This window comes from Bacillus rossius, chromosome 14 (genome assembly GCF_032445375.1).
Source record: "Bacillus rossius redtenbacheri isolate Brsri chromosome 14, Brsri_v3, whole genome shotgun sequence".
In the NCBI taxonomy this organism is placed as follows: domain Eukaryota; kingdom Metazoa; phylum Arthropoda; class Insecta; order Phasmatodea; family Bacillidae; genus Bacillus; species Bacillus rossius.
This window is the reverse complement of record NC_086341.1, coordinates 3,366,331-3,385,646: the sequence shown is the minus strand read 5'-3', so window position 1 is coordinate 3,385,646 and position 19,316 is coordinate 3,366,331. Positions and strand designations below refer to the sequence as shown.

General features: G+C 39.5%; 1 protein-coding gene and 1 long non-coding RNA gene across 5 annotated transcripts in view; one reads left to right on the top strand and one right to left on the bottom strand.

Annotated features, from left to right (window-relative positions):
• The window catches only part of LOC134539024 (uncharacterized), an 81,957-nt gene that overhangs the window by 41,803 nt on the left and 20,838 nt on the right, over window positions 1-19,316 (bottom strand). The gene's annotated exons all lie outside the window — the stretch shown is intronic.
• The window catches only part of LOC134539022 (large neutral amino acids transporter small subunit 2), a 56,712-nt gene that overhangs the window by 28,823 nt on the left and 8,573 nt on the right, over window positions 1-19,316 (top strand). For 2 of the 3 annotated variants that reach the window (XM_063380695.1, XM_063380694.1), the window contains exons 6-11: window positions 347-515; window positions 1,529-1,632; window positions 3,936-4,032; window positions 6,334-6,408; window positions 12,707-12,866; window positions 14,015-14,107. In XM_063380695.1, coding sequence (XP_063236765.1) covers window positions 347-515; window positions 1,529-1,632; window positions 3,936-4,032; window positions 6,334-6,408; window positions 12,707-12,866; window positions 14,015-14,107 — 698 coding nt within the window. Of the gene's footprint in view, window positions 1-346; window positions 516-1,528; window positions 1,633-3,935; window positions 4,033-6,333; window positions 6,409-12,706; window positions 12,867-14,014; window positions 14,108-17,888; window positions 17,945-19,316 lie in introns of all 3 variants that reach the window. The other variant, XM_063380696.1, reaches the window with a different exon arrangement.

Below are 19,316 nucleotides of genomic sequence, written 5' to 3'. Positions count from 1 at the left end.
AAAAAAAAAAGGAGGGTTGTCCGTAAAGTCGGTTTACAGACGATAATTTTACGTGATGTCATAAGAGAACATTTATGAAAAATTGCATAATTTTTAATTTTCAAATATTATTTACAGTTTTCGCAAATTTAATTTAAATAACTTGTTTGAACATAATCACGAACAATTAGTTAAAAAATAGCCCGCCTTAACCTGTTTTGATATTGTAGAAGATTTTCCTCGCGCGGTGGTTGGCCGGTTCTTGCACGCTCGGCTCAGGCGTGCAGCCGGCGTTCATCGTGTTTATAAGATGTTATATCACGTCGTAAATTGCGATGTGACGATGAATGGACCGTGGTCGTGGCAGGAACTACCTGAACTTCATCATCGAGGAGCTGAAGGACCCAGTGAGGAACCTGCCCCGGGCCATCGCCATCTCCTGCCTGCTGGTCACCGTCGTCTACGTCATGACCAACGTGGCCTTCTACACGACGCTGTCGCCCACGCAGGTGCTGGGCTCCACGGCCGTCGCGGTGGTAGGTCTTCACACCACTCGCGCCCAATGGCGGCTACAGGAAGCAGGGGCCGGCACGTCCGTACAGGCGAACCAGGCGACCGCCCAGGGCGCCAAGTAGCTGGGGGGCGGCGCAGCACGACACACGACAGCTGATACAACATGTTTAACGATTATTGAAACTAGATGAAAATTGATTTTTGAAACAGTTTGGAATGTTTATATTGATATAAGTAATTATTTAAAGTCCACGGTGACCTGTTTATGATTTGTAATAAGTAAAAAAAAGTAAAAAAAAAATACAAGCCTGCTTACATTTGATTGTTGGCAATATCTTAGGCTTAACGTGGTGTATTTTGAGGCAAGGAAAATTTTTTTGTGGTGTCCGGCCGGGGAGGGGGGGGGGGGGGCATTTAGTTTTTTTCGCCTATGGCGCCAATTTACCTTGCACCGGCCCTGCCAGGAAGACCTCTCGGGCAGGGCTCTCACACACAGGAGGATGCAGTTAGTAATCATGACATTGCCCTTGGGATATTCACAAAATATACCGTCTCAAATACTGAAATTTAGTATTTTCATACAAATTTTGATTGAAGGAAGAGTTCAGCACATTAATGAAAGTATTCAAGTTAACATTAATATTCCCTACAAAGAAATAAGAAGTAAAATTTGGGTTCGGAAGGGGCTATCGCCCCCTGCGCCCTTCCTCTGGAGCCGCGCTTGCTTGTGCTTTAAGGGGCTCATATGTTTTAATATGAGCAGAAAAAAATTAAAACATAATTTTTTGGAGGTTTTTCTTAAGTAATTAACGTATTATAAATGTTAGTTAAGCAGTAGTTTTCATCAGTTTTTTTTTACACTTATTCATTTCAATTGTATGACACTTTTGTCTTAAATTTACTTAAAATCCTGTCGGTACTAATCCAGCATGTCCTGTATCGAGTGTCTTATTAATACAACAATTGTAATAAAGTCACGCATGTGTACCCTATATGGAAATAAGAAATACTGCATTATTTTTCCTTCTTCTTCCAGACATTTGCTAACCGGTTGTTTGGGGTTATGGCGTGGACCATCCCCATATTTGTCGCACTGTCGACCTTCGGAGCTGTGAATGGCATCCTGCTGACGTCGTCCAGGTAAGCTCAGGACACCTGGCAGCCAGATCCTGATACCTGCTACTCCACCAGATGATGCGAAACCATTTTCTCAAAATCGTGAATCACCCGGCTTGTCGACGGACGTATGGACGGACGGACGGACGTCCGAATTGAACGTAAACGGAAGAGCTGGGCGTTGCCGAGCTAATCCGCACGGGTTCGTGTCCAGGGTTGCGTCCACAGCTCACACATCCCTACATCCCGTAGCAAATGCAGTCACAATGTAAAGGACGCATTTATAAGGAATGGAAGGTATCCAAAAAATTATTTTACCGCTAGCACTAATGTTCACGTAGCCATTTCGAGGTGTGATGATTACGAATATTTAGCAAAACGTTGTTACGTTGTATGTTTTTGCCCGGCTAAGCACACATAGAAACGTAACAAAACAAAACAAACAATGTTCCTGAGGAATTTTTCATTACTATGGTTCTGCGTTATTTGGAAATAAAAGAGTTTATTAAATTATCTTTGTTTATTTCTTTAAAAAAAATGTTTTTTCTCATCGTTACATGGCCTCAATACACAATTTTACAAATGAATTTAGTTAGAAAAACTTCGTTACTTGCACAGTTTTTGTCTTTTCTTATACAAATTTTAACGATGTCTTTGAATTTAGATAGGATGATGTCCAAATACATACCACAGCACCATACATCTTGCCGTTGATGGTCGAGGAGTCTTGTCACTCGCCAAAGAAGAAAAAAACTTAGTAATGTCCCTTGGTCAATTACATAACTCAAGGTACCGTCGATCGCGGACCGAAATCACACGAAGTCGGGCCGATGCCGACGCCTAGGGCCTAAATTTCTAATTAATTAGTCCGAAAAAACAATGAATTTAGGTTGAAAAATTACGGCCTGGCCCCAGCCCTTAGGCGTTAAATTGTCCCTTAGTAATTTTTCATTTGTCTTGCGACTTGCCGACTACGCGACCGAGTTCGGCGACGATCGAGCAACAAGTGACTTGGTCGACGAGATTACCTTCCCTTGTAAAGGTGAAAACAAGGGAGGCAACCCCGTGGGCCAACTGACCAATCAGCGCACATAATTCCAAAACATGACCATATAAGGAAATTCGTACGGGCACATCACTTGACGCCAGGGTTAGCCCTGATTGGCTGGCTAGTGGTAGCCTCCAGAGAACTTACCAGATGGTTGCTACAGATGTGCGTCCACGTGACGCGTAAATCCCAAACACGCATTTACAAGGTGAAAAATAACTTTCTGGCGCCAGAGTGTCGCGCCTGTCCGCTCTTCCTTCTGTACCTTCCAGACTATTCTCAAGATATTACACTAGCAATATCCAATAGAATTTAAAATTACCCAACAAATTCAAATACAATGATCAAAATTTAGTAAACAAAGTTGAAATTCATACCATATTAGAAACTTTTGTTTAAAAATGATGTCCTGTAAAATTATAATCTATACTGCTTTAACCAAAACAATTACTGAAATTAATTATCAAATATTAAAACTAATTATTACGAACTGGAGTTAATCCTCAAATTAATAATTAAGTATTTTAAGGCTTTCCATGAAATTCAACCAAAGTAATCAATAACAATTCTTAACAACTCTGAACTATCCTTATCTACATATTAAATAATTACTATCTTTCATATCAACATTATTCTTAATCAATATTCTTATGACACCAAAAAAAATATATATGTATATAACATACTCATTATGCAATGCTACAACGTAAATAACAGCGACCAATTAAAAAAAATTGTAGAGTGGATGTCAGCAATAAAAATATTGTTATTAATCACAAATTATATAAACAAATACTTTTAATGAGCATTAAATACCTTCATAAGTTAAAATGCACCTTTCGATCATTTTTATTAACATCTGTATTCGTCTCTATTTGAGTTATAACTAAAGCTTATAAAATTTTAATTAAATTTTATGCTGAAAATCGGAAGTAATATGGTGTTAAAACCAAATAAAACATAATTCCGAAGCTAAGGGATGTAGGACGCATCAGTGTATGCGAGTGTCGCATCACCAGAAGTCTCTAGTTCAGTGAACGCATGTACGGATGCACCAGCATCCCTTGTGGGGATTTGGAAGCAATGCAAAGATGGCCGCGTTCACTACGATGCACTTGTAGTGGTTCACTCAGCTAAGGGATCCATTAGGCTGGTGTTCGGATGCGGCTATCGTGTTCCGTGAGAGATCAGTCTGTGTTTCCGCGTGTGTGTGTGTTTGGCATGGGGATAAGACTTGACTACTGAGGCACGTGTTTGTGTCTGTGTGTGTGCGGCACAGACTGTTCTACGCGGCGGCGTGCGAAGGGCAGATGCCGGAGATCCTCACCATGATCCAGATCAAGAGGCTGACGCCGACTCCTGCGGTCCTCTGCATGGTGAGAGCTACACCGCGTGCTAGTGACACCATACAACTCTTGCTTCCAGCGATTCCTAGCGATAAGCGCACACGGTTATAATTCGACACGGCAGGCCAGGGCGAGGCGGGTGCAGACAGCGTAGTTTCAAGCCACAGCGAAGTAGTTTTCGACGTCTAGTGAACTTCTGGGAGCTTCAGAGACAATAAATGTGACGGAATGTAATGGAGTACCAACGAAGTGGTTGGTTGAGAGGTAACCAGGAGCACCCAGAGAAAAATTTTACCACTTGTGGAAAATTCCAGAATCTCCTCCCTGCCAAGGTATTCGAACCCAAACCGCCTTGGTGGAAGGCAGGTAGTCACTTGAGAGGCTATATTATGTTTGTTCTTCAAAATATTCTATGAGGTCTGTATTTAACAAATTAACTTTGTGTCGGCCACAAAACTATTGCATGTATTTTTTTTTTTATAGTGACCTAGACCAACATTATAAAAATAACTATTTTTACTTACGAAAACTCGACTGAAGTTTGACAAATAGCAAATAATCTTGTACGTAGCACATATCCAGCAACACAATATGAAACAAAACTTAAAATACAACACCTAAAAATTGAAAAAATACGTATGAATTAACATAGAAAAAATAAATAAAATTAGCATGGCCTTAAGTTTCATCTTCACCCAATATGTTCGGTTATTGCAATTTCATGAACACAGATAAGCAAAATCACGGATAATCCAATTCAAATGTATTTAGGTTATACAATACAGCAACATGTCGTAAGTAATTTATACAAAACAAATGTGCAAGTATTACTGACACTAATTATTAATTTTTAAAAATATGTCTGAATGAAATTATTTATAATGACCTAAAAGACATAGTTTCAATGAAAAATATGAATTATGTTAACAATTTGATGTGCATAGGAAGGAAGGGCAGTTGCGTACCTGTAATTCAGGTTAATCCGGACTAGTAGATATTTATTCTCACGGGCAATTCTAGTCAGTTTCTTTGTCCGTTAGTTTCTACTATTAATACATAGTTTTTAGTTTTACTCCTTTCTTGTCCCTTACCTAATGAAAATCATTATGGGCTTGGTTTTCCCTCCAAAAAAAAAAGTTTAATTTTTAATTGTGAATCCAGTTAACCAAATGCCCGGTTAATAGGGTCATGGATAATCGAGGTTCTACTGTAATTTATTTTTGCATTGGACAATTTTATTTGCAGATGTTTCACCAGAGGAACATTGCCGTTTACGTATCTTTAAGAATAACATGAATTTATAAAACTAATAAAAATAGTAACACCGAAATCTTGTTTTAAAAAAAACGAAAAAGGACTGCAGCCTCCAACTAGCACAAAGACATCTCGTCGACAAGGGGTTACGAAGCCATGACGGACATGAAATTTAAGGTAGAATTATTTAAAATAATGCCGAGCGTGATACATATGTGCAAATTGTGTTTTCAATTACATTTTCTGGAAATGAATCACACGTATTTTTCGCACCCGCCGCGAGAATTCGCTGCCAGAGCAGCTACGTCAACTATTGAATCATTTGATAAGCAGACCAAAAATTTAAACTATATAATGAAACTGATCCGATAAAAGTGACAAGACTTGAAAAAAAATACTAAACATTGGCTTTTGACCTGATTTTCGACAAGGAATTTTATTAAAATACTGGAGAGTCTTGTTAAAAATTCATTGAAAAGTTATTACTACTTTGGCTTTGGGAACTTTGGTTCGTGTCATTCGCCACAGATTGCAGCACCGTGGTTACACATTTCCGTTTCTTTACTTCCGTCACGAAATAACTCCCAACAGTTGCTGTGTACCAATAGCTAAGATGTAAGATGTTTGTCCTCCACAAAAACTATTCCTCTATGGTGTGGTTGACCAGTCCCTACTTCACCTTTTCTCAGTTTCTCGACTGCTTCTCAGCTGTGATAACTAGGGACCGGAAAAATTTGCAGGTTCAATGATCTGTAGGATTAACTCCATAGTTCTACTTACACTCGGTCAAATGTGACCCACTCATTGGCTGCTGTCTTGTGAGACGTCCCAACGTAGCAGCATGTGATTCGATACAGCTTTGGTTGGGTGTTTTCTCATTGGCCCAGAGTCATCTAGGTGAGTTGTGAGCCAATAACAGAGGCTGCATTGAGGTATAACTATTTGTATTTTAGCCTATCGCGAAATGAACACGCGAATTTTTCCGGTCCCTAGTGATAACTACTCCCCGCTCTCTGGTGTCTGTCAGCAACAACCTGGAGGCAAGTAACTGATGTGTGTGTGGCGATGTTTGTGCAGGCTCTTCTCTCGATGATCTACCTCACCGTCTCGGATATCATTGCGCTCATCAACTACGTCGGCTTCGCCACGTGGGTAAGTTGAGCTTCTAAAAAAAAGTGGGAGTTCAGTCCAGGCGTGTCAGACGTGAATCTTCTTTGGGCGCGATGGGAGTAAAATTTCGAGGGCAAATTTTAATGCAACGTTTTCGTGAAACGATTTCCGACGCTAAACGGTTGCGGACGGTGCAGAGAACTCGTTCCCTTGAGCGGGCTCCACGTGGCGGCGTGCGGCTCAGGTGGAACCCTGCCGTGCTGCAGGGATAGTTTGTCCATGCGAAAAGCACTTGACGCTTAAATCTATTCCTGCAGCATTAAATGTTTGACCTTGCGTTTGATTTATCGTTCGATTTATTGTCATCGAAAAAGAGAGTTTTACTGAAAATTGAATTCGTTTAAATTGAAATTGTAGATCTGTTGGCATCAATGGAATCCGCCGAATCAAAACGTATTATTCAGTTCCACATCCGGTCAGAATTTTGTTTGTTAGTTAAAAAGGTTTCTTAATTATTTTACTAGCAGGTGTGCACCATTGCATAATTTTGGCAGATTAATATTCTGTAATAATCTACTTTTTAACACCAGTTAATACTACGTTGGTCAAAATATCTTCGCTAATAACTCATGGTTTTATTCAAGCAATCTTGAAAGACTAATATGGTTACTGTGGAGTCATCCTTAGAAGATAGAAATACACTATTATTAACTTTTCTGTAGGCTTTCTTTAAGAATTACACTCACGTAGTACATTAATTTCATTTATCGGTAATGTATAAGCCAGAGTAAGTCATTTTAAGGCCATAAAAGCATCTTTTTACAACTTAATTACAAAACATAAAGATTTCTATACTATCTTTAAATTTAATGTGACTACTGTATTATATACATAAACCTTCTGGAAGAAATTCTCTAAAAGTCTAAATGATGGTGAAAACAGTATCAAAATCCATTTTGTAGTTTAGAAGAATTAAGACAGACAGATGTGGTTGGTGTTTTTATATTATACTATGTAGGGATAATAAATTGTTTGTAAAAGCTATTGTAAGGTTAAAGAGGTGCATATGTTGTTTGTGAACGTAGCTAACTCTGTGTGGTGTACGAGGTTGTCTGCGACATACACACTGTCTGCGTAACCTTGAACCTAAAGAGACGGCAAGCGTATTTTGTAACGTCTTATTGAAATTAAATGTACAGAACAGTATTGTGCGGCACACGAGCTGTGACTTTTGTATTAACATGTAACTTTCTTATTGCGTTTTTGTGCAAAAATATGTAACAAAGTTCCTGTAGTGAATGTGAAAATGTCATTGAAGGTGCTAAAGAGATAAAAACCACGTGATGGTAAAATAAACAAGCATGTTTAGAAAGATTTTGATTTTTTCTTTCAGATCATGTAGGGTTATACAGTTGCTTGCCTTGTATGAAACTAGCGTCGTGAGGGCTTCATCACTGGTTTAAAGTTTATAAATTAGTGTTAAATTTTTTTTACAATGTAATGTATTCCATTTGCATCAATTTTAATATAGTGGGTCACTGATCGTAGTCATGTTTGTCATTTCTGTTAGGTTCTTTATTACTCTTCCCAAAGGAAATCACACACTCGTCTACACATCACAAAACCACCATCTTGGCCCGTCATACACCACCTTTTTCGTCCGCCCTTGCTGCCAACCGTTATACACTACAATCCCATCCTTCCTTATGAGCTTGAGATCAAATGATCTCCAAAATACATAGTACAGTTGTATATTACCCTACTATAAATACATATTACATGACAAGTTGCATTTCTCAACAATCACAAATAATGTTACAAATCTAACCTTACTGGAGGTTTCACTAATCGTGTTGACCGTCTGTCTGGTCTAGGTCTGCTTTCCCCTTGCACTGAAGTGGGGGATACAAAGCCTTTGAAGGGTGGACTATGGCTATCTTCTCTAAGTAGTCCTGAGGAAGACAGCTCTTTCGGTATTCCTTCCTTAGGCACCACCTTTGTGGCAACCCTCCCCCTCACTTCGTCATCAATTCCTTCCCCACTACCACGCTTTGATGTTGCCCAGTTTCCTAACTTAGGCCCCCATGCCAGTGTGTCACTAACCACATTGTTTGACACTACTGGATGTCTACAATCTGGTAACTGTGATTTCCGGATTTGATCCACATGCACTATCCTATTTCTTTGGTTACTTCCCCATAACACCAAATATGTCAATGAACTTAAGACTTTTACAATTCTACTTGGAACCCATTTCCATACTTTATCTCCTATTGTTTTCACCAGGACCTTTTCCCCTACTTCATATAAAGGAACACCATCCTTTATTGGTTGCCTTCGTTCACACTTTTTGGTTTTATTTTTATCAGGTTTTAACATGCTCAGCTTGGTTCTGGGTTTTGTTTTAAAGATCACTTCCGCCGGGGTCTGTCCCGTTACTGTACAAGGAGTATTTCGGTAAACAAACAAGAACTCTTCTAACCTATGGTGGATGTTTACATGCTTATTTTTGAGTGTTCCATCAATGACCTGTTTCTTCAATGCCTGTTTTAATGTTTGAACCCCCCGTTCTGCTAGTCCATTCGATTTGGGATGATACGGTGGGCTTTTCAACACCTGTATGCCATTTCCTTTACAAAAGGATATGAAGTCTTCAGAGTTAAAGGGAGGCCCATTGTCAGAGACAATAGCACCTGGAATTCCAAAAATGGCAAAACATGAACGTAACCTTTCAATGACCTTCCCCGCTGATGTAGTACTCATGACCCAGGCACTCACCCACTTAGAAAAGTGATCACATAGAATGAGTATTTTTTCTCCTCCTTGGTCCAAGAAATCCAAATGAATTCGCTCCCATACTGAATAAGTTTGAGGCCAGGTCATTGTTGGAATCTCCTTGCGCATATTCTGTGTACATTGGCAGGCTTCACAAGTCTGCACTCTATTTTGAATGTCCTGGTCAACACCAGGCCACCAAACCATACCACGTGCTAACAGTTTCATTCTCACAATTCCTGGATGTTGATCATGTAGCATTTCAATGACTTTCTCTTGTAGCTGTTTTGGTATAATTATTCTATTTCCCCACATAAGGCATCCTTGTTGTAACGACAGTTCATGCCTCCTCATGAAGAATGGCTTCAAGTTTGGATCTGATAACCTATCTGTCCATCCATGTTTTGTGAGTTCTATTACCTTTGCTACTCCTACATCCTGACGTTGAGCTTCACAAACATCATCTGTATTGAGGGGTAAATCAGGAATGTTTGTGAAAGCAAAAATGCAGTTATCTATGCTCCCCGGCAGGGGCAACCTAGATAAGGCGTCTGCATTAGCCATTAATGATCCTTGTCTGTACTCAAGTTTATAATTATAAGCTGCTAAGATAACTGCCCATCTCTGAAGCCGTGCATGTGCTAAGGTAGGAATGGCCTGATCATGGCCCAACAGTCTCTTTAAAGGTTGATGATCTGTCACCAGTACAAACTGATGACCATAAATGTACTTGTGGAAACGTTTTACCGCAAACATTATGGCTAACGCTTCCCTGTCGATTTGTGAATAGTTTTGCTCTGCCTTTGAAAGTGTGCTCGATGCAAAAAGCACAGGTTTGTCATTCCCCTCTATCCTATGGCTTAACACAGCACCAACTCCATATGGGGATGCATCACATGCCACCACAATTTGAGCTGTTGGGTTAAAGTGCGTTAATACCTGATTGGATGTTAACATTTGCTTCGCTGCCTCAAAGGCTGTTTGGCACTCTGCATTCCAAATCCACTTGCTGCCACATTTAGTCAAGTCATACAGGGGTTTCATCTTACTGGACAGCATAGGTAAAAACTTATGGTAGAACTGCAGCAGACCCAGAAAGGATTTTAACTGTGTTACATTTAAAGGTCTGGCTGCTTGTGTAATGGCTTCAGTCTTTTCATCGGTAGGATGAACTCCATACTCATCTATCTTATGCCCTAAATATTCTACTGACTCACCATAGAAGCGGCATTTCGACAGGTTAACTCTAATATTATGATCATTTAACCGCTCTAGTACAGCAAATACTTTTTGCTTGCAATCATCTATTGATGTTCCCACAATCAAAACATCATCTATGTAACATACCACCCCAGGTAATCCTTGCAGCACTCTATCCATAACGGACTGAAATATGGCTGGAGCACTAGCTACGCCATAGGGTAAACTTGTCCACTGAAACAAGCCTAGGTGAGTATTCATTGTGAGGTAAGGCCTAGATTCCTCCCCCACTTCTAACTGCTGATACGCATTGCTCAAATCTAATACAGTGAAAATCTTACCCCCTGTTAACCCAGCAAAAATATCTTCCAATTTTGGTAGCGGGTAACAATCAACATTTAGGACTTTGTTTAAGGCCACCTTAAAATCTACACATACTCTTACACCCCCCTGTTTTTTTGGTACCACCACAATGGGACTAGCCCACTCACTATGTCTTACAGGAATAATTTTACCTACATTCTGCAAATCATGTAGCTGCTTTTCTACCTGCTCTTTAAGTGCGTAAGGCACATCATAAGCTTTGTGAAACACTGGTATTGCCTCCTCTTTGACATTCAGATGGGCCTTAAAATTACGTATGCATCCAGTAGTGTCTGCATTAAATACTCTAGGAAATCTTGTACTCATTTCACTTAGTCCCAGTGTCCCCACTTCAACACATGTGCTTGATACCTCATTGGGACCCTGACCACAACCAATCAATTTACCTACGTTACTTACTGCCTCCAAGTTATTTCTCCAATCAGGTAGAATAGCATCAAGCCATTCTCTTCCCAACAGAGGCAACATGTTTGCTCTCCCTCCTATTACCACGAGGGGCAGTTGATGCTCTCTCCCAGACTGCCCTCTTACATTTACACTGATTTGCCCCAACACTTTGACCTGGTTACCAGTGACTGACTTTAATTCTAAGGCACAATGTTTAAGTACTACCCGTGGAAAATGGTCCTTGTAAGCAGAAACTGGTATGACAGATACACAAGCTCCACTATCTATCTCCATTTTTATCCTTTGACCTTCTACGGAAACCACTGCAGTCAAGGGTTTATTTACACTATTGATATATACTGTTGTGTTCACGGAAGAGTTAACTTGATTAAGATGCAATGCATTAAGTTCCAGAAGCTCGTCACTAGACTCTGCCCCCAGTTCTTTCACCATACGAGAGCGACATACTCGAGCTGCGTGACCTTTCTTCCCACACGAGTAACAGGTCCACTGCCTTGCTGGACATGTCTCATGAGCATGCCTCCGTCCACATCGGAAGCAAGATGATGCTGCTCCGCTTGCCGCTGCTCCACTAGGGTGTTTGGATGTAGACCTGTATGTGGACTTGTAGTCATTATTTCTCTGCTGCCCGCCTCGCGAGTATGTTTCCTGGACTGTACCTTGTTGCTTATCTGTTACTTTGTTGACAGTTTCTGTTACGTCCATTGGCGAAGTTGGCAATGTTGGCTGGAACAACTTTGTCTGCTGTGCGGCCTGTTCCATGCTGCTGGCGATAAGGCAAGCCTTGTCAAAGTCTAGGTTAGGTTCACAGATCAGACTACATTGTATGATTTCGGACCGCAAGCCACATACCAAACGATCCCGTAATGCTTCTTGTAGAAATTTACCAAAGTTACATGATTTTGCCAGGTTTTTTAGTTCTATTATGTATTCAGATACCGATACATTGCTTTGCTGATCACATTTATGAAATCTGAACCTTTCGACTATGATGTTCTTGGCAGGCGAAAAATGTGTAGAAAGCACCTCCAACAATTCTTCAAATTTCTTTGATGTAGGATTGTCTGGTATCAGTATGCTTTTGAGGGTAGCGTACGTTTTGGCCCCCATAAGGGTAATAAATAGTGGCACCTTGGCATCTTCTTTGATTTCATTCACTACAAAAAACTGTTTTAGCCTTTCCACGTACGAATCAAAGTCCTCTGTCTGCGCATTATATTCCCCAATATGTCCCAGCAACCCCATGTTTACATTTTCATGTGCGGTACGTGAAAGTGAACAAAATGTGGCCCGCCTTACTCACAATACACCCCACTGTTGTTGTAATGCACTCCCATAAATTACCGCACATCGCCGATCCCATCCTCGTCGCCAATTGTTAGGTTCTTTATTACTCTTCCCAAAGGAAATCACACACTCGTCTACACATCACAAAACCACCATCTTGGCCCGTCATACACCACCTTTTTCGTCCGCCCTTGCTGCCAACCGTTATACACTACAATTTCAAGTGTTGAATTCTTGGACTGATGGTCACACACGCTGCTGGAGACTCGTGCCCTCTTTGTCGCAGCTGAGCATCGGGGTGTCAGTACTGTGCCTGCCGGTGCTGCGGTGGACGCAGCCGAACCTGCCCCGGCCAATCAGAGTGAACCTCATCTTCCCCATACTGTACATCGTGGCCACGCTGTTCGTCACCATATTCCCCATGATCGAGACTCCCTACGAGACAGGTGAGTGCCTTCTCGGATGTGTCTGGCTTCGTAGGCGTAGCCAGGGTTTGTCATATCTGTTTTGGGCGCCTGAATCCTCTCCTCCCCTCACGCATCGTTCACAGAAGAGCGGCTGGTCCGGAAACGTTTCCACACATTTTCGCCTATCCGATAACCTTCAAGTGCTTTTTTTTTTTTTTTTTTTCAAAATGTGGAATTTTTAAATAAAACATGACACATTATGAATGGTAGATCCTTGCACTATGTACTACTTACTGCTTATGATTCTGTTCTAGTACGTGTTCGAAGAGTAGACTATTTTGTATCTATAATTTTTTCTTCATACAGTGGCCGTAAATTGAGCCATGTATTAGTTTTTTTTTTTAATCTGGTTAGTGAGAGTCTTTAGAGGACTATGCCCTTGTCTCGCTTGACTCGTGAAGTCCTTGGTCATGTCGCTGTATCGCTCTTGTCTTGATGCTAAATCACCAGCAAAAGGATTTTAACTTAAAGCCAAGACTATTGACAAGTAACAATGACTAGGAGCATTATTAAATATATTTTTTGATTATATATGTTGTTCTTGTTAATATAATATAATATAATGATTTAACTAATATATATTTTATTATATTTATATAATTATCTAATTAACTGTATTATAATAAGATATTATTATATGGATTGAAGAGAGGAGGGGAAGGGAAGGGGAATAATACCACTTTGCCCACTGTTTGCTTTCAAATCCTTTACTTATTTTGGCGGGAATGATAAATATTTTTATGATTTCGGGGGACGGAGGATATATCTCAATTTGGACGCCTATGCGATGGCCTGTTGTTATGTAGATCAATAAAGGAAACAACTTAATGAAATACAATAGAATTCTTTAATAACACCCACTGATTTAATATTCTTTCACATTATCCGTTTCTGGGATACTACGCGGACATGTTCTGGAACACGGCCCGTGAGTTAGGTTGCAGTTGCATCCAAACAGGGCAGTGCTTATTCGCTACCTCACCCGAGCGTTTTGAGATACAGCCCTAAGCAAAAATTAACAATTTTTTCAGAATTTGTTTGAATGCACCATTATTTCCATTCTTGTTTCCTTCAAACTGTTACGTAAACTTCTTTTACACCTTTTTTGTTTGATGTGTCTGCCTCAGGTTACGGATGCCTCATGATCTTCTCGTCGGTGCCCGTCTACCTGGTGTTCATCTCGTGGAAGAGCAAGCCACAGTGCTTCCACAAGCTTCAAGGTAACTGCCTGTGTGGGAGCGCTAGAGCAGTGGTGTGGTGTGGTGTGGTGTGTTAAGCAGGATGCACTATTGAAAAAAATAACGTAAACAGTAACAGCAGGTCGTGCGCACAAGATTTTGACCGCCATGTTTCCCAACCTACTGGTTCACAATAGCGCATAGGACGGTCATGTGCACGGGAGACAGGTCAAGTGCACAGAAGGTAAAATTAACACATTTTATTTCCGTTACGGACGCATGGCACAACAACCAGTGAGAGTTGTAGAGTAGGAAGCCACTTTGGCGGAACTAGGGAACTGTTTATGTATTATTCAATCATATTGTGGCAAGAAATTATTGAGGTATTGCAATGAGCCGGTTTTATTCCTGCTTTAAAAATAAATTAATGTTATTACTTATAAGTCACTAGCAAAAATTGTAATTAAAAAAAAATGGTTTGTGGTTAGAATGGTAAACTAAAAAAATACCCTTATTTATACATTGAAAAAATTTTGTGCTCACAAATTTCTGGTCAGATGCCTTGGGATAATCATTTTGTTTTTAATATAGTTACTTACTAACTCTGCCAACAGATGTCGGCTATATCGCAAAATTTCATTGGCTGAAATTAACAGTAAGATTTCAATTGTGAACCAATTTCACGCAGGTCGTGTGCGCAGTCATGTGCATGGCCTGCCATTGCCATGCGTTCGCTTGTGTTTTTTTAATGTGAATCCAACCTTACTGATACATATGTGCACATTGCTACTTAACAGAAACACACTGAATAACTGTCTCAATTATATTTATGTGTGTATAGCCTACATGACAGAAACCGTTAGGTCCCGCTCTTTCGAATGAGCGCCATCCCACCCATCTCGGAACAACTGTCGCTTTCAGGGCACACGTTTCAAATAAGAAAGATTCCCTGCTTCTACTCTGTAATTTTCTTCGTTCATTGCTGTTTGTTTTACAAGCATTAGCAAACATATTTCTTTCACCAATTAGTGAAAATCAAACATCGTCACTAACGTAGTGTTCTCCTGTGTTCCACTTAATGAAATACTGGCTGGATGCTTATCTAGCATAGTCAGTGTATTATAACAAGAGTATTTCAACTCGCGTTGTTTTTGATGTGTGACATCTTAGCTCTCGGTGGGAGTAATTTCATAAACGGAACAGAAGTCGCATGGACTGGAAATGTGTTACCACGGTGCTGCCATCTATAGAAGATGGCACGTACCAAAATTCACAAAGCCAAAGTGATACTTTATAGTAGTTTAAATAAATTTTAACAGAATGATCAAAGTTTTAATAATCTTCAAAAATCAGATCCAAATCCGGGTTTTTACTATTTCTTCAAGACTTTTTCGCTTTTATGTTAGCCATTTCATTATATTGGTAGTTTAAAATTTCAGTCTGCAAATAGAATGATTCTGCAGTTGACATAGCGGCACCGACAGCAAATTATAGCGGCGAGTACGGAAACTACTTGCGATTTGCGTTCAAAATGTAATGGAGAACACAATTTGCATACATTTTCACGTTCATCGCTATTTCAAAGAGTTCTGCGTTAAATTTTGTGTGTGTTGCACCACGAGAACACATGAATTTTCTCGTTACCGAGGTTAGATGCTACACATCACTGGCGCTCACATTTCTTTTATATCAAGGGTTGTTGTGTGTTTGTGGTGGAGTGCGACAGCTGTTAGCATCGTGAAACAGTCCACACCGCAGACACCCTCCCAACACTTGACAAGCACAGACACCCACAGGGCAGCCACGCGCAAGAGCTCGCAACACTCCGGGCACTGTCGACACCGAGACAGCAACCACACAAGACAGTGACTACAACATGGGAACACTCGGCATGCCCCTGCATGATCCCCCAGCAACCCAACAAGAGCTCAAAGAAATCTCAGTATTCTAAAAAAAATTAATCCATTTTTGAAGTGAAACTTCTTTGGGCGCGATGGGGACGCTAATAAGTTGCGGGCGGTGCAGAGAACTGCTCCCTTGAGCGGGTTCCATGTGGCGGCGTGCTGCTGGGATAGGCGGGTCACGGCGGTAGGGACCCGCCTGCGCCTGACGCCGCCCCGACTTGCTGGCGTCTAGTAAGGGAGTGTTTGGGCAGAGGGCAACACAACGGGGTTTCAGGTTATTGTTTTGCCACGCCAATGGCCATATTCACAAAACAATTATGTACTTTCAAGTACATATTATTTTAGCTGTGTAACTAAATATTTATGAAAAAATAAAAAATGAATAGGAAATTTTTAAAATTTTTTTTGAAACATTTCTGACGCCATAGAGATATAAAGAGAGCACAAGTCGAGGTTTGAATTGCCAAAGAGGTTTCACTTCTATCACGTGTAATGGGTTGCACACACCTCTTTTTTATTGATGTATGGGAAACAGTTCTTTAAGTAATTTTTTATTTAGTAAATGACAAATAATTGGGTTTAGTTTAAGGGAGGCCTGTGCAAATACTAGTTTTTTTTTCATGCGAAGCGACTATCAAGTTGGATGTTTAAAATATTCGCGACAAATATAATTGCGAATATTGTTCTTGGTGAAGCTGTATTTCATTTATTTTATAAAAATACAGGAGTGAAGTAAAATGAAAAAAAAATTAACTTTTGTAATGTTTTAACTGATTAAGTGATCAACCAACTGGGGCCTATTTATAAAATCAATCAATAATAATCATAAAATCACCAGACAAAATATTAATTTTGAGCATTCATAAAAGCAAACAGAGTGCCTTCTTTTGTTTATTTCTTCTTAAATTAACGAACTTTATTCAAGTAAAACATATACAATACAAAAAAAAAACTAAACTAAATATTCTTCCAAATTTTTAAAGCTTTGCAACAAATGTGGAGCTTCACATCAGACCTGAAGCTTCAAATAAAATGTACAGCAAATTTCCCGGCAAAGTCAAACCAAATTTTAAAAAAGAGATTCGATTCATTTGCTTAGTCCAGACTTAGCACAGGCCTAGTTGAAAGTGATTATAAAAAACCAAATACTGACATAGCAGAATATAATATTTGAAAGTAAATTGCTTTTCGATGGTATTGGATAGTTGAAATTTCTGTAAAAATATTTTTCGCACCCCACTAATTTCAATTCAGGCTGTGGTTGGTCACACTGCCACTGGACATTGCAGCGTTGAGCTCGGGCGAGAGACTACAGTAACAGCAATGTCTGTTTGAGAGTGAACACACGAGGAACTCATGAACAGCAGGGCCCCAGCGGAGGGCTTACGTTTCACTTACGTCACTCTTGGGAAACAGTTAAATCTGATCCTATACTGGCAGAACTTTAATATAATTTGTAAATACGTGGGGCCAAGTGCTTGGCCACTCTTAACGCACTCTGTCGTCGTGTGACACGCAGACTTCAGTATCAAAATATTTCTCTGGGGCGTCGTTCCAAATTGTACAGTAGATCATAAAGTGTTCTGTACTCTATAGTTATCACATGTGCCTAATTATATGAATCATAACTTACATTTCTGAGTGACTTATTAGTTTAAAACACAATTAATTAATTTTTTTTGGTGCCCATTTTTATTTATTTAGAAAATATATATTAAATATTATTTGAAATTATCAACAAACGTAATTAACAACGGAATACAACAGCCAATGTAGTTTCTTTAGTCGTACTATTGCTGGCCATGTTATAGAGATTACTTACATGTAATTTTTTTCCCTGTTGTATTTTTATGATGTTGACATTAACTTGAGTTTTTTTGTTTCTTTGTTTGCTATGAAGATGCCGTGTGTGGTTTCAGGTGCAGCAACTCATTGCCTTCAAAAGATCATGGTGGTTCTGCGGCCAGAGTCAAAGGTTTCATTACGTCTTATTATCTCACGCCACTTTCTATCTCTAGTTCTTTGTAGCCGCACATCTGAGCTTTGCTGCGCTTGCTTTGAGCCGTAGCGTAGGGCGTCTGGCTGTTCGTGTGGTGTTTGTGTGTGGTGCGGGGTCCTAAACCCAGCTACGTACCTCAGTTTTATTTCTGTAACTACTGTAGATATGAAAATGAAGGGGGGAAAACTGTAAATAGGTATTAGGTGAAGATATTATTAATATTTTGATTATCAGGAGCCCATAATCTGTAATATCTATCTCACAGTGAGATTTGCACAAAATAGGGGGACAAACTTATAAGCCCATATAGTCTCTACTCAGTACACTGTGGGTATAAGACAACATGTAAATTTTCTAATGAAATAGAGATGGCACAATCCTATCATCAAACTATTATCTGGGATGAAAGTATACTTTCCTGTTAAAAAATACCAAGAATAATAAAATTATTCTTATTACTTGCAAAGGAACAGAGTTGAAATTAAATGGAAACATTCTCTTGCAATTAAGTGCCTTCGGGGTACAGGTATCATTAATTTCAAGAAAGAGCGTTACAGCACTAGTCTGTTATATCATTTCTCAAGGGGCCAAAGTAAAAGAAATAACGTTATAGACGAAGGAAAATTCACATTAGCAATTGTCAGTGTTTGAACATTTTAACGATGGACTCATCTATCTATGTAAACAAATTTCGTGTTAAAACCACTGACAGGTACTTTCGATGCTTGAATTTGCTTGAACAAAGCCAACAATTTTTCTTTAACACTGCCACATTTCTGTAAAATTGTTCTTGATGGTGAGTTAGAGTAAAAATATTGTAGAGCTACGTACATACATCTGAAAACACAACAGAACGGCAAGGAACGGAAGATTTGTCAGTTTCTTTTTCCAACAGGAAGCTACATTTCTGGCGCACTTCCATTTTGTTTTCTCATATAATCCTATTCGATCAGTTACATCATTGGTATAACTGTGATTGTAAACAAAAAAAAAGTATATTAAAGTAAACTAATGGTTTAACATACTTAACCTCTCAAATGGGATTCAGTTATTGAATTTTATAAAGCAAAAATTACTAACGCGGTATTCATGATTCGTGAAATGTTAAACGCAGGATATAAAAGCATTGTCCTTATGGGAAAAATGGAGGTACTTAACAAATAATGATGTTATAAGCGGGAAAACATTATAGGCAGGGTCATTTTGACAGGGTTCCACTGTATTTTAATTACATAAGTTTTATGAATTAGGCAAGATACAAACAACCTATTGAAAATAATAAATTAGTCTACGTTCCTCCAGAGAGTTCTTTCTTTCGTCTTTATTGAACTCGAAGTCAACGAGGCTT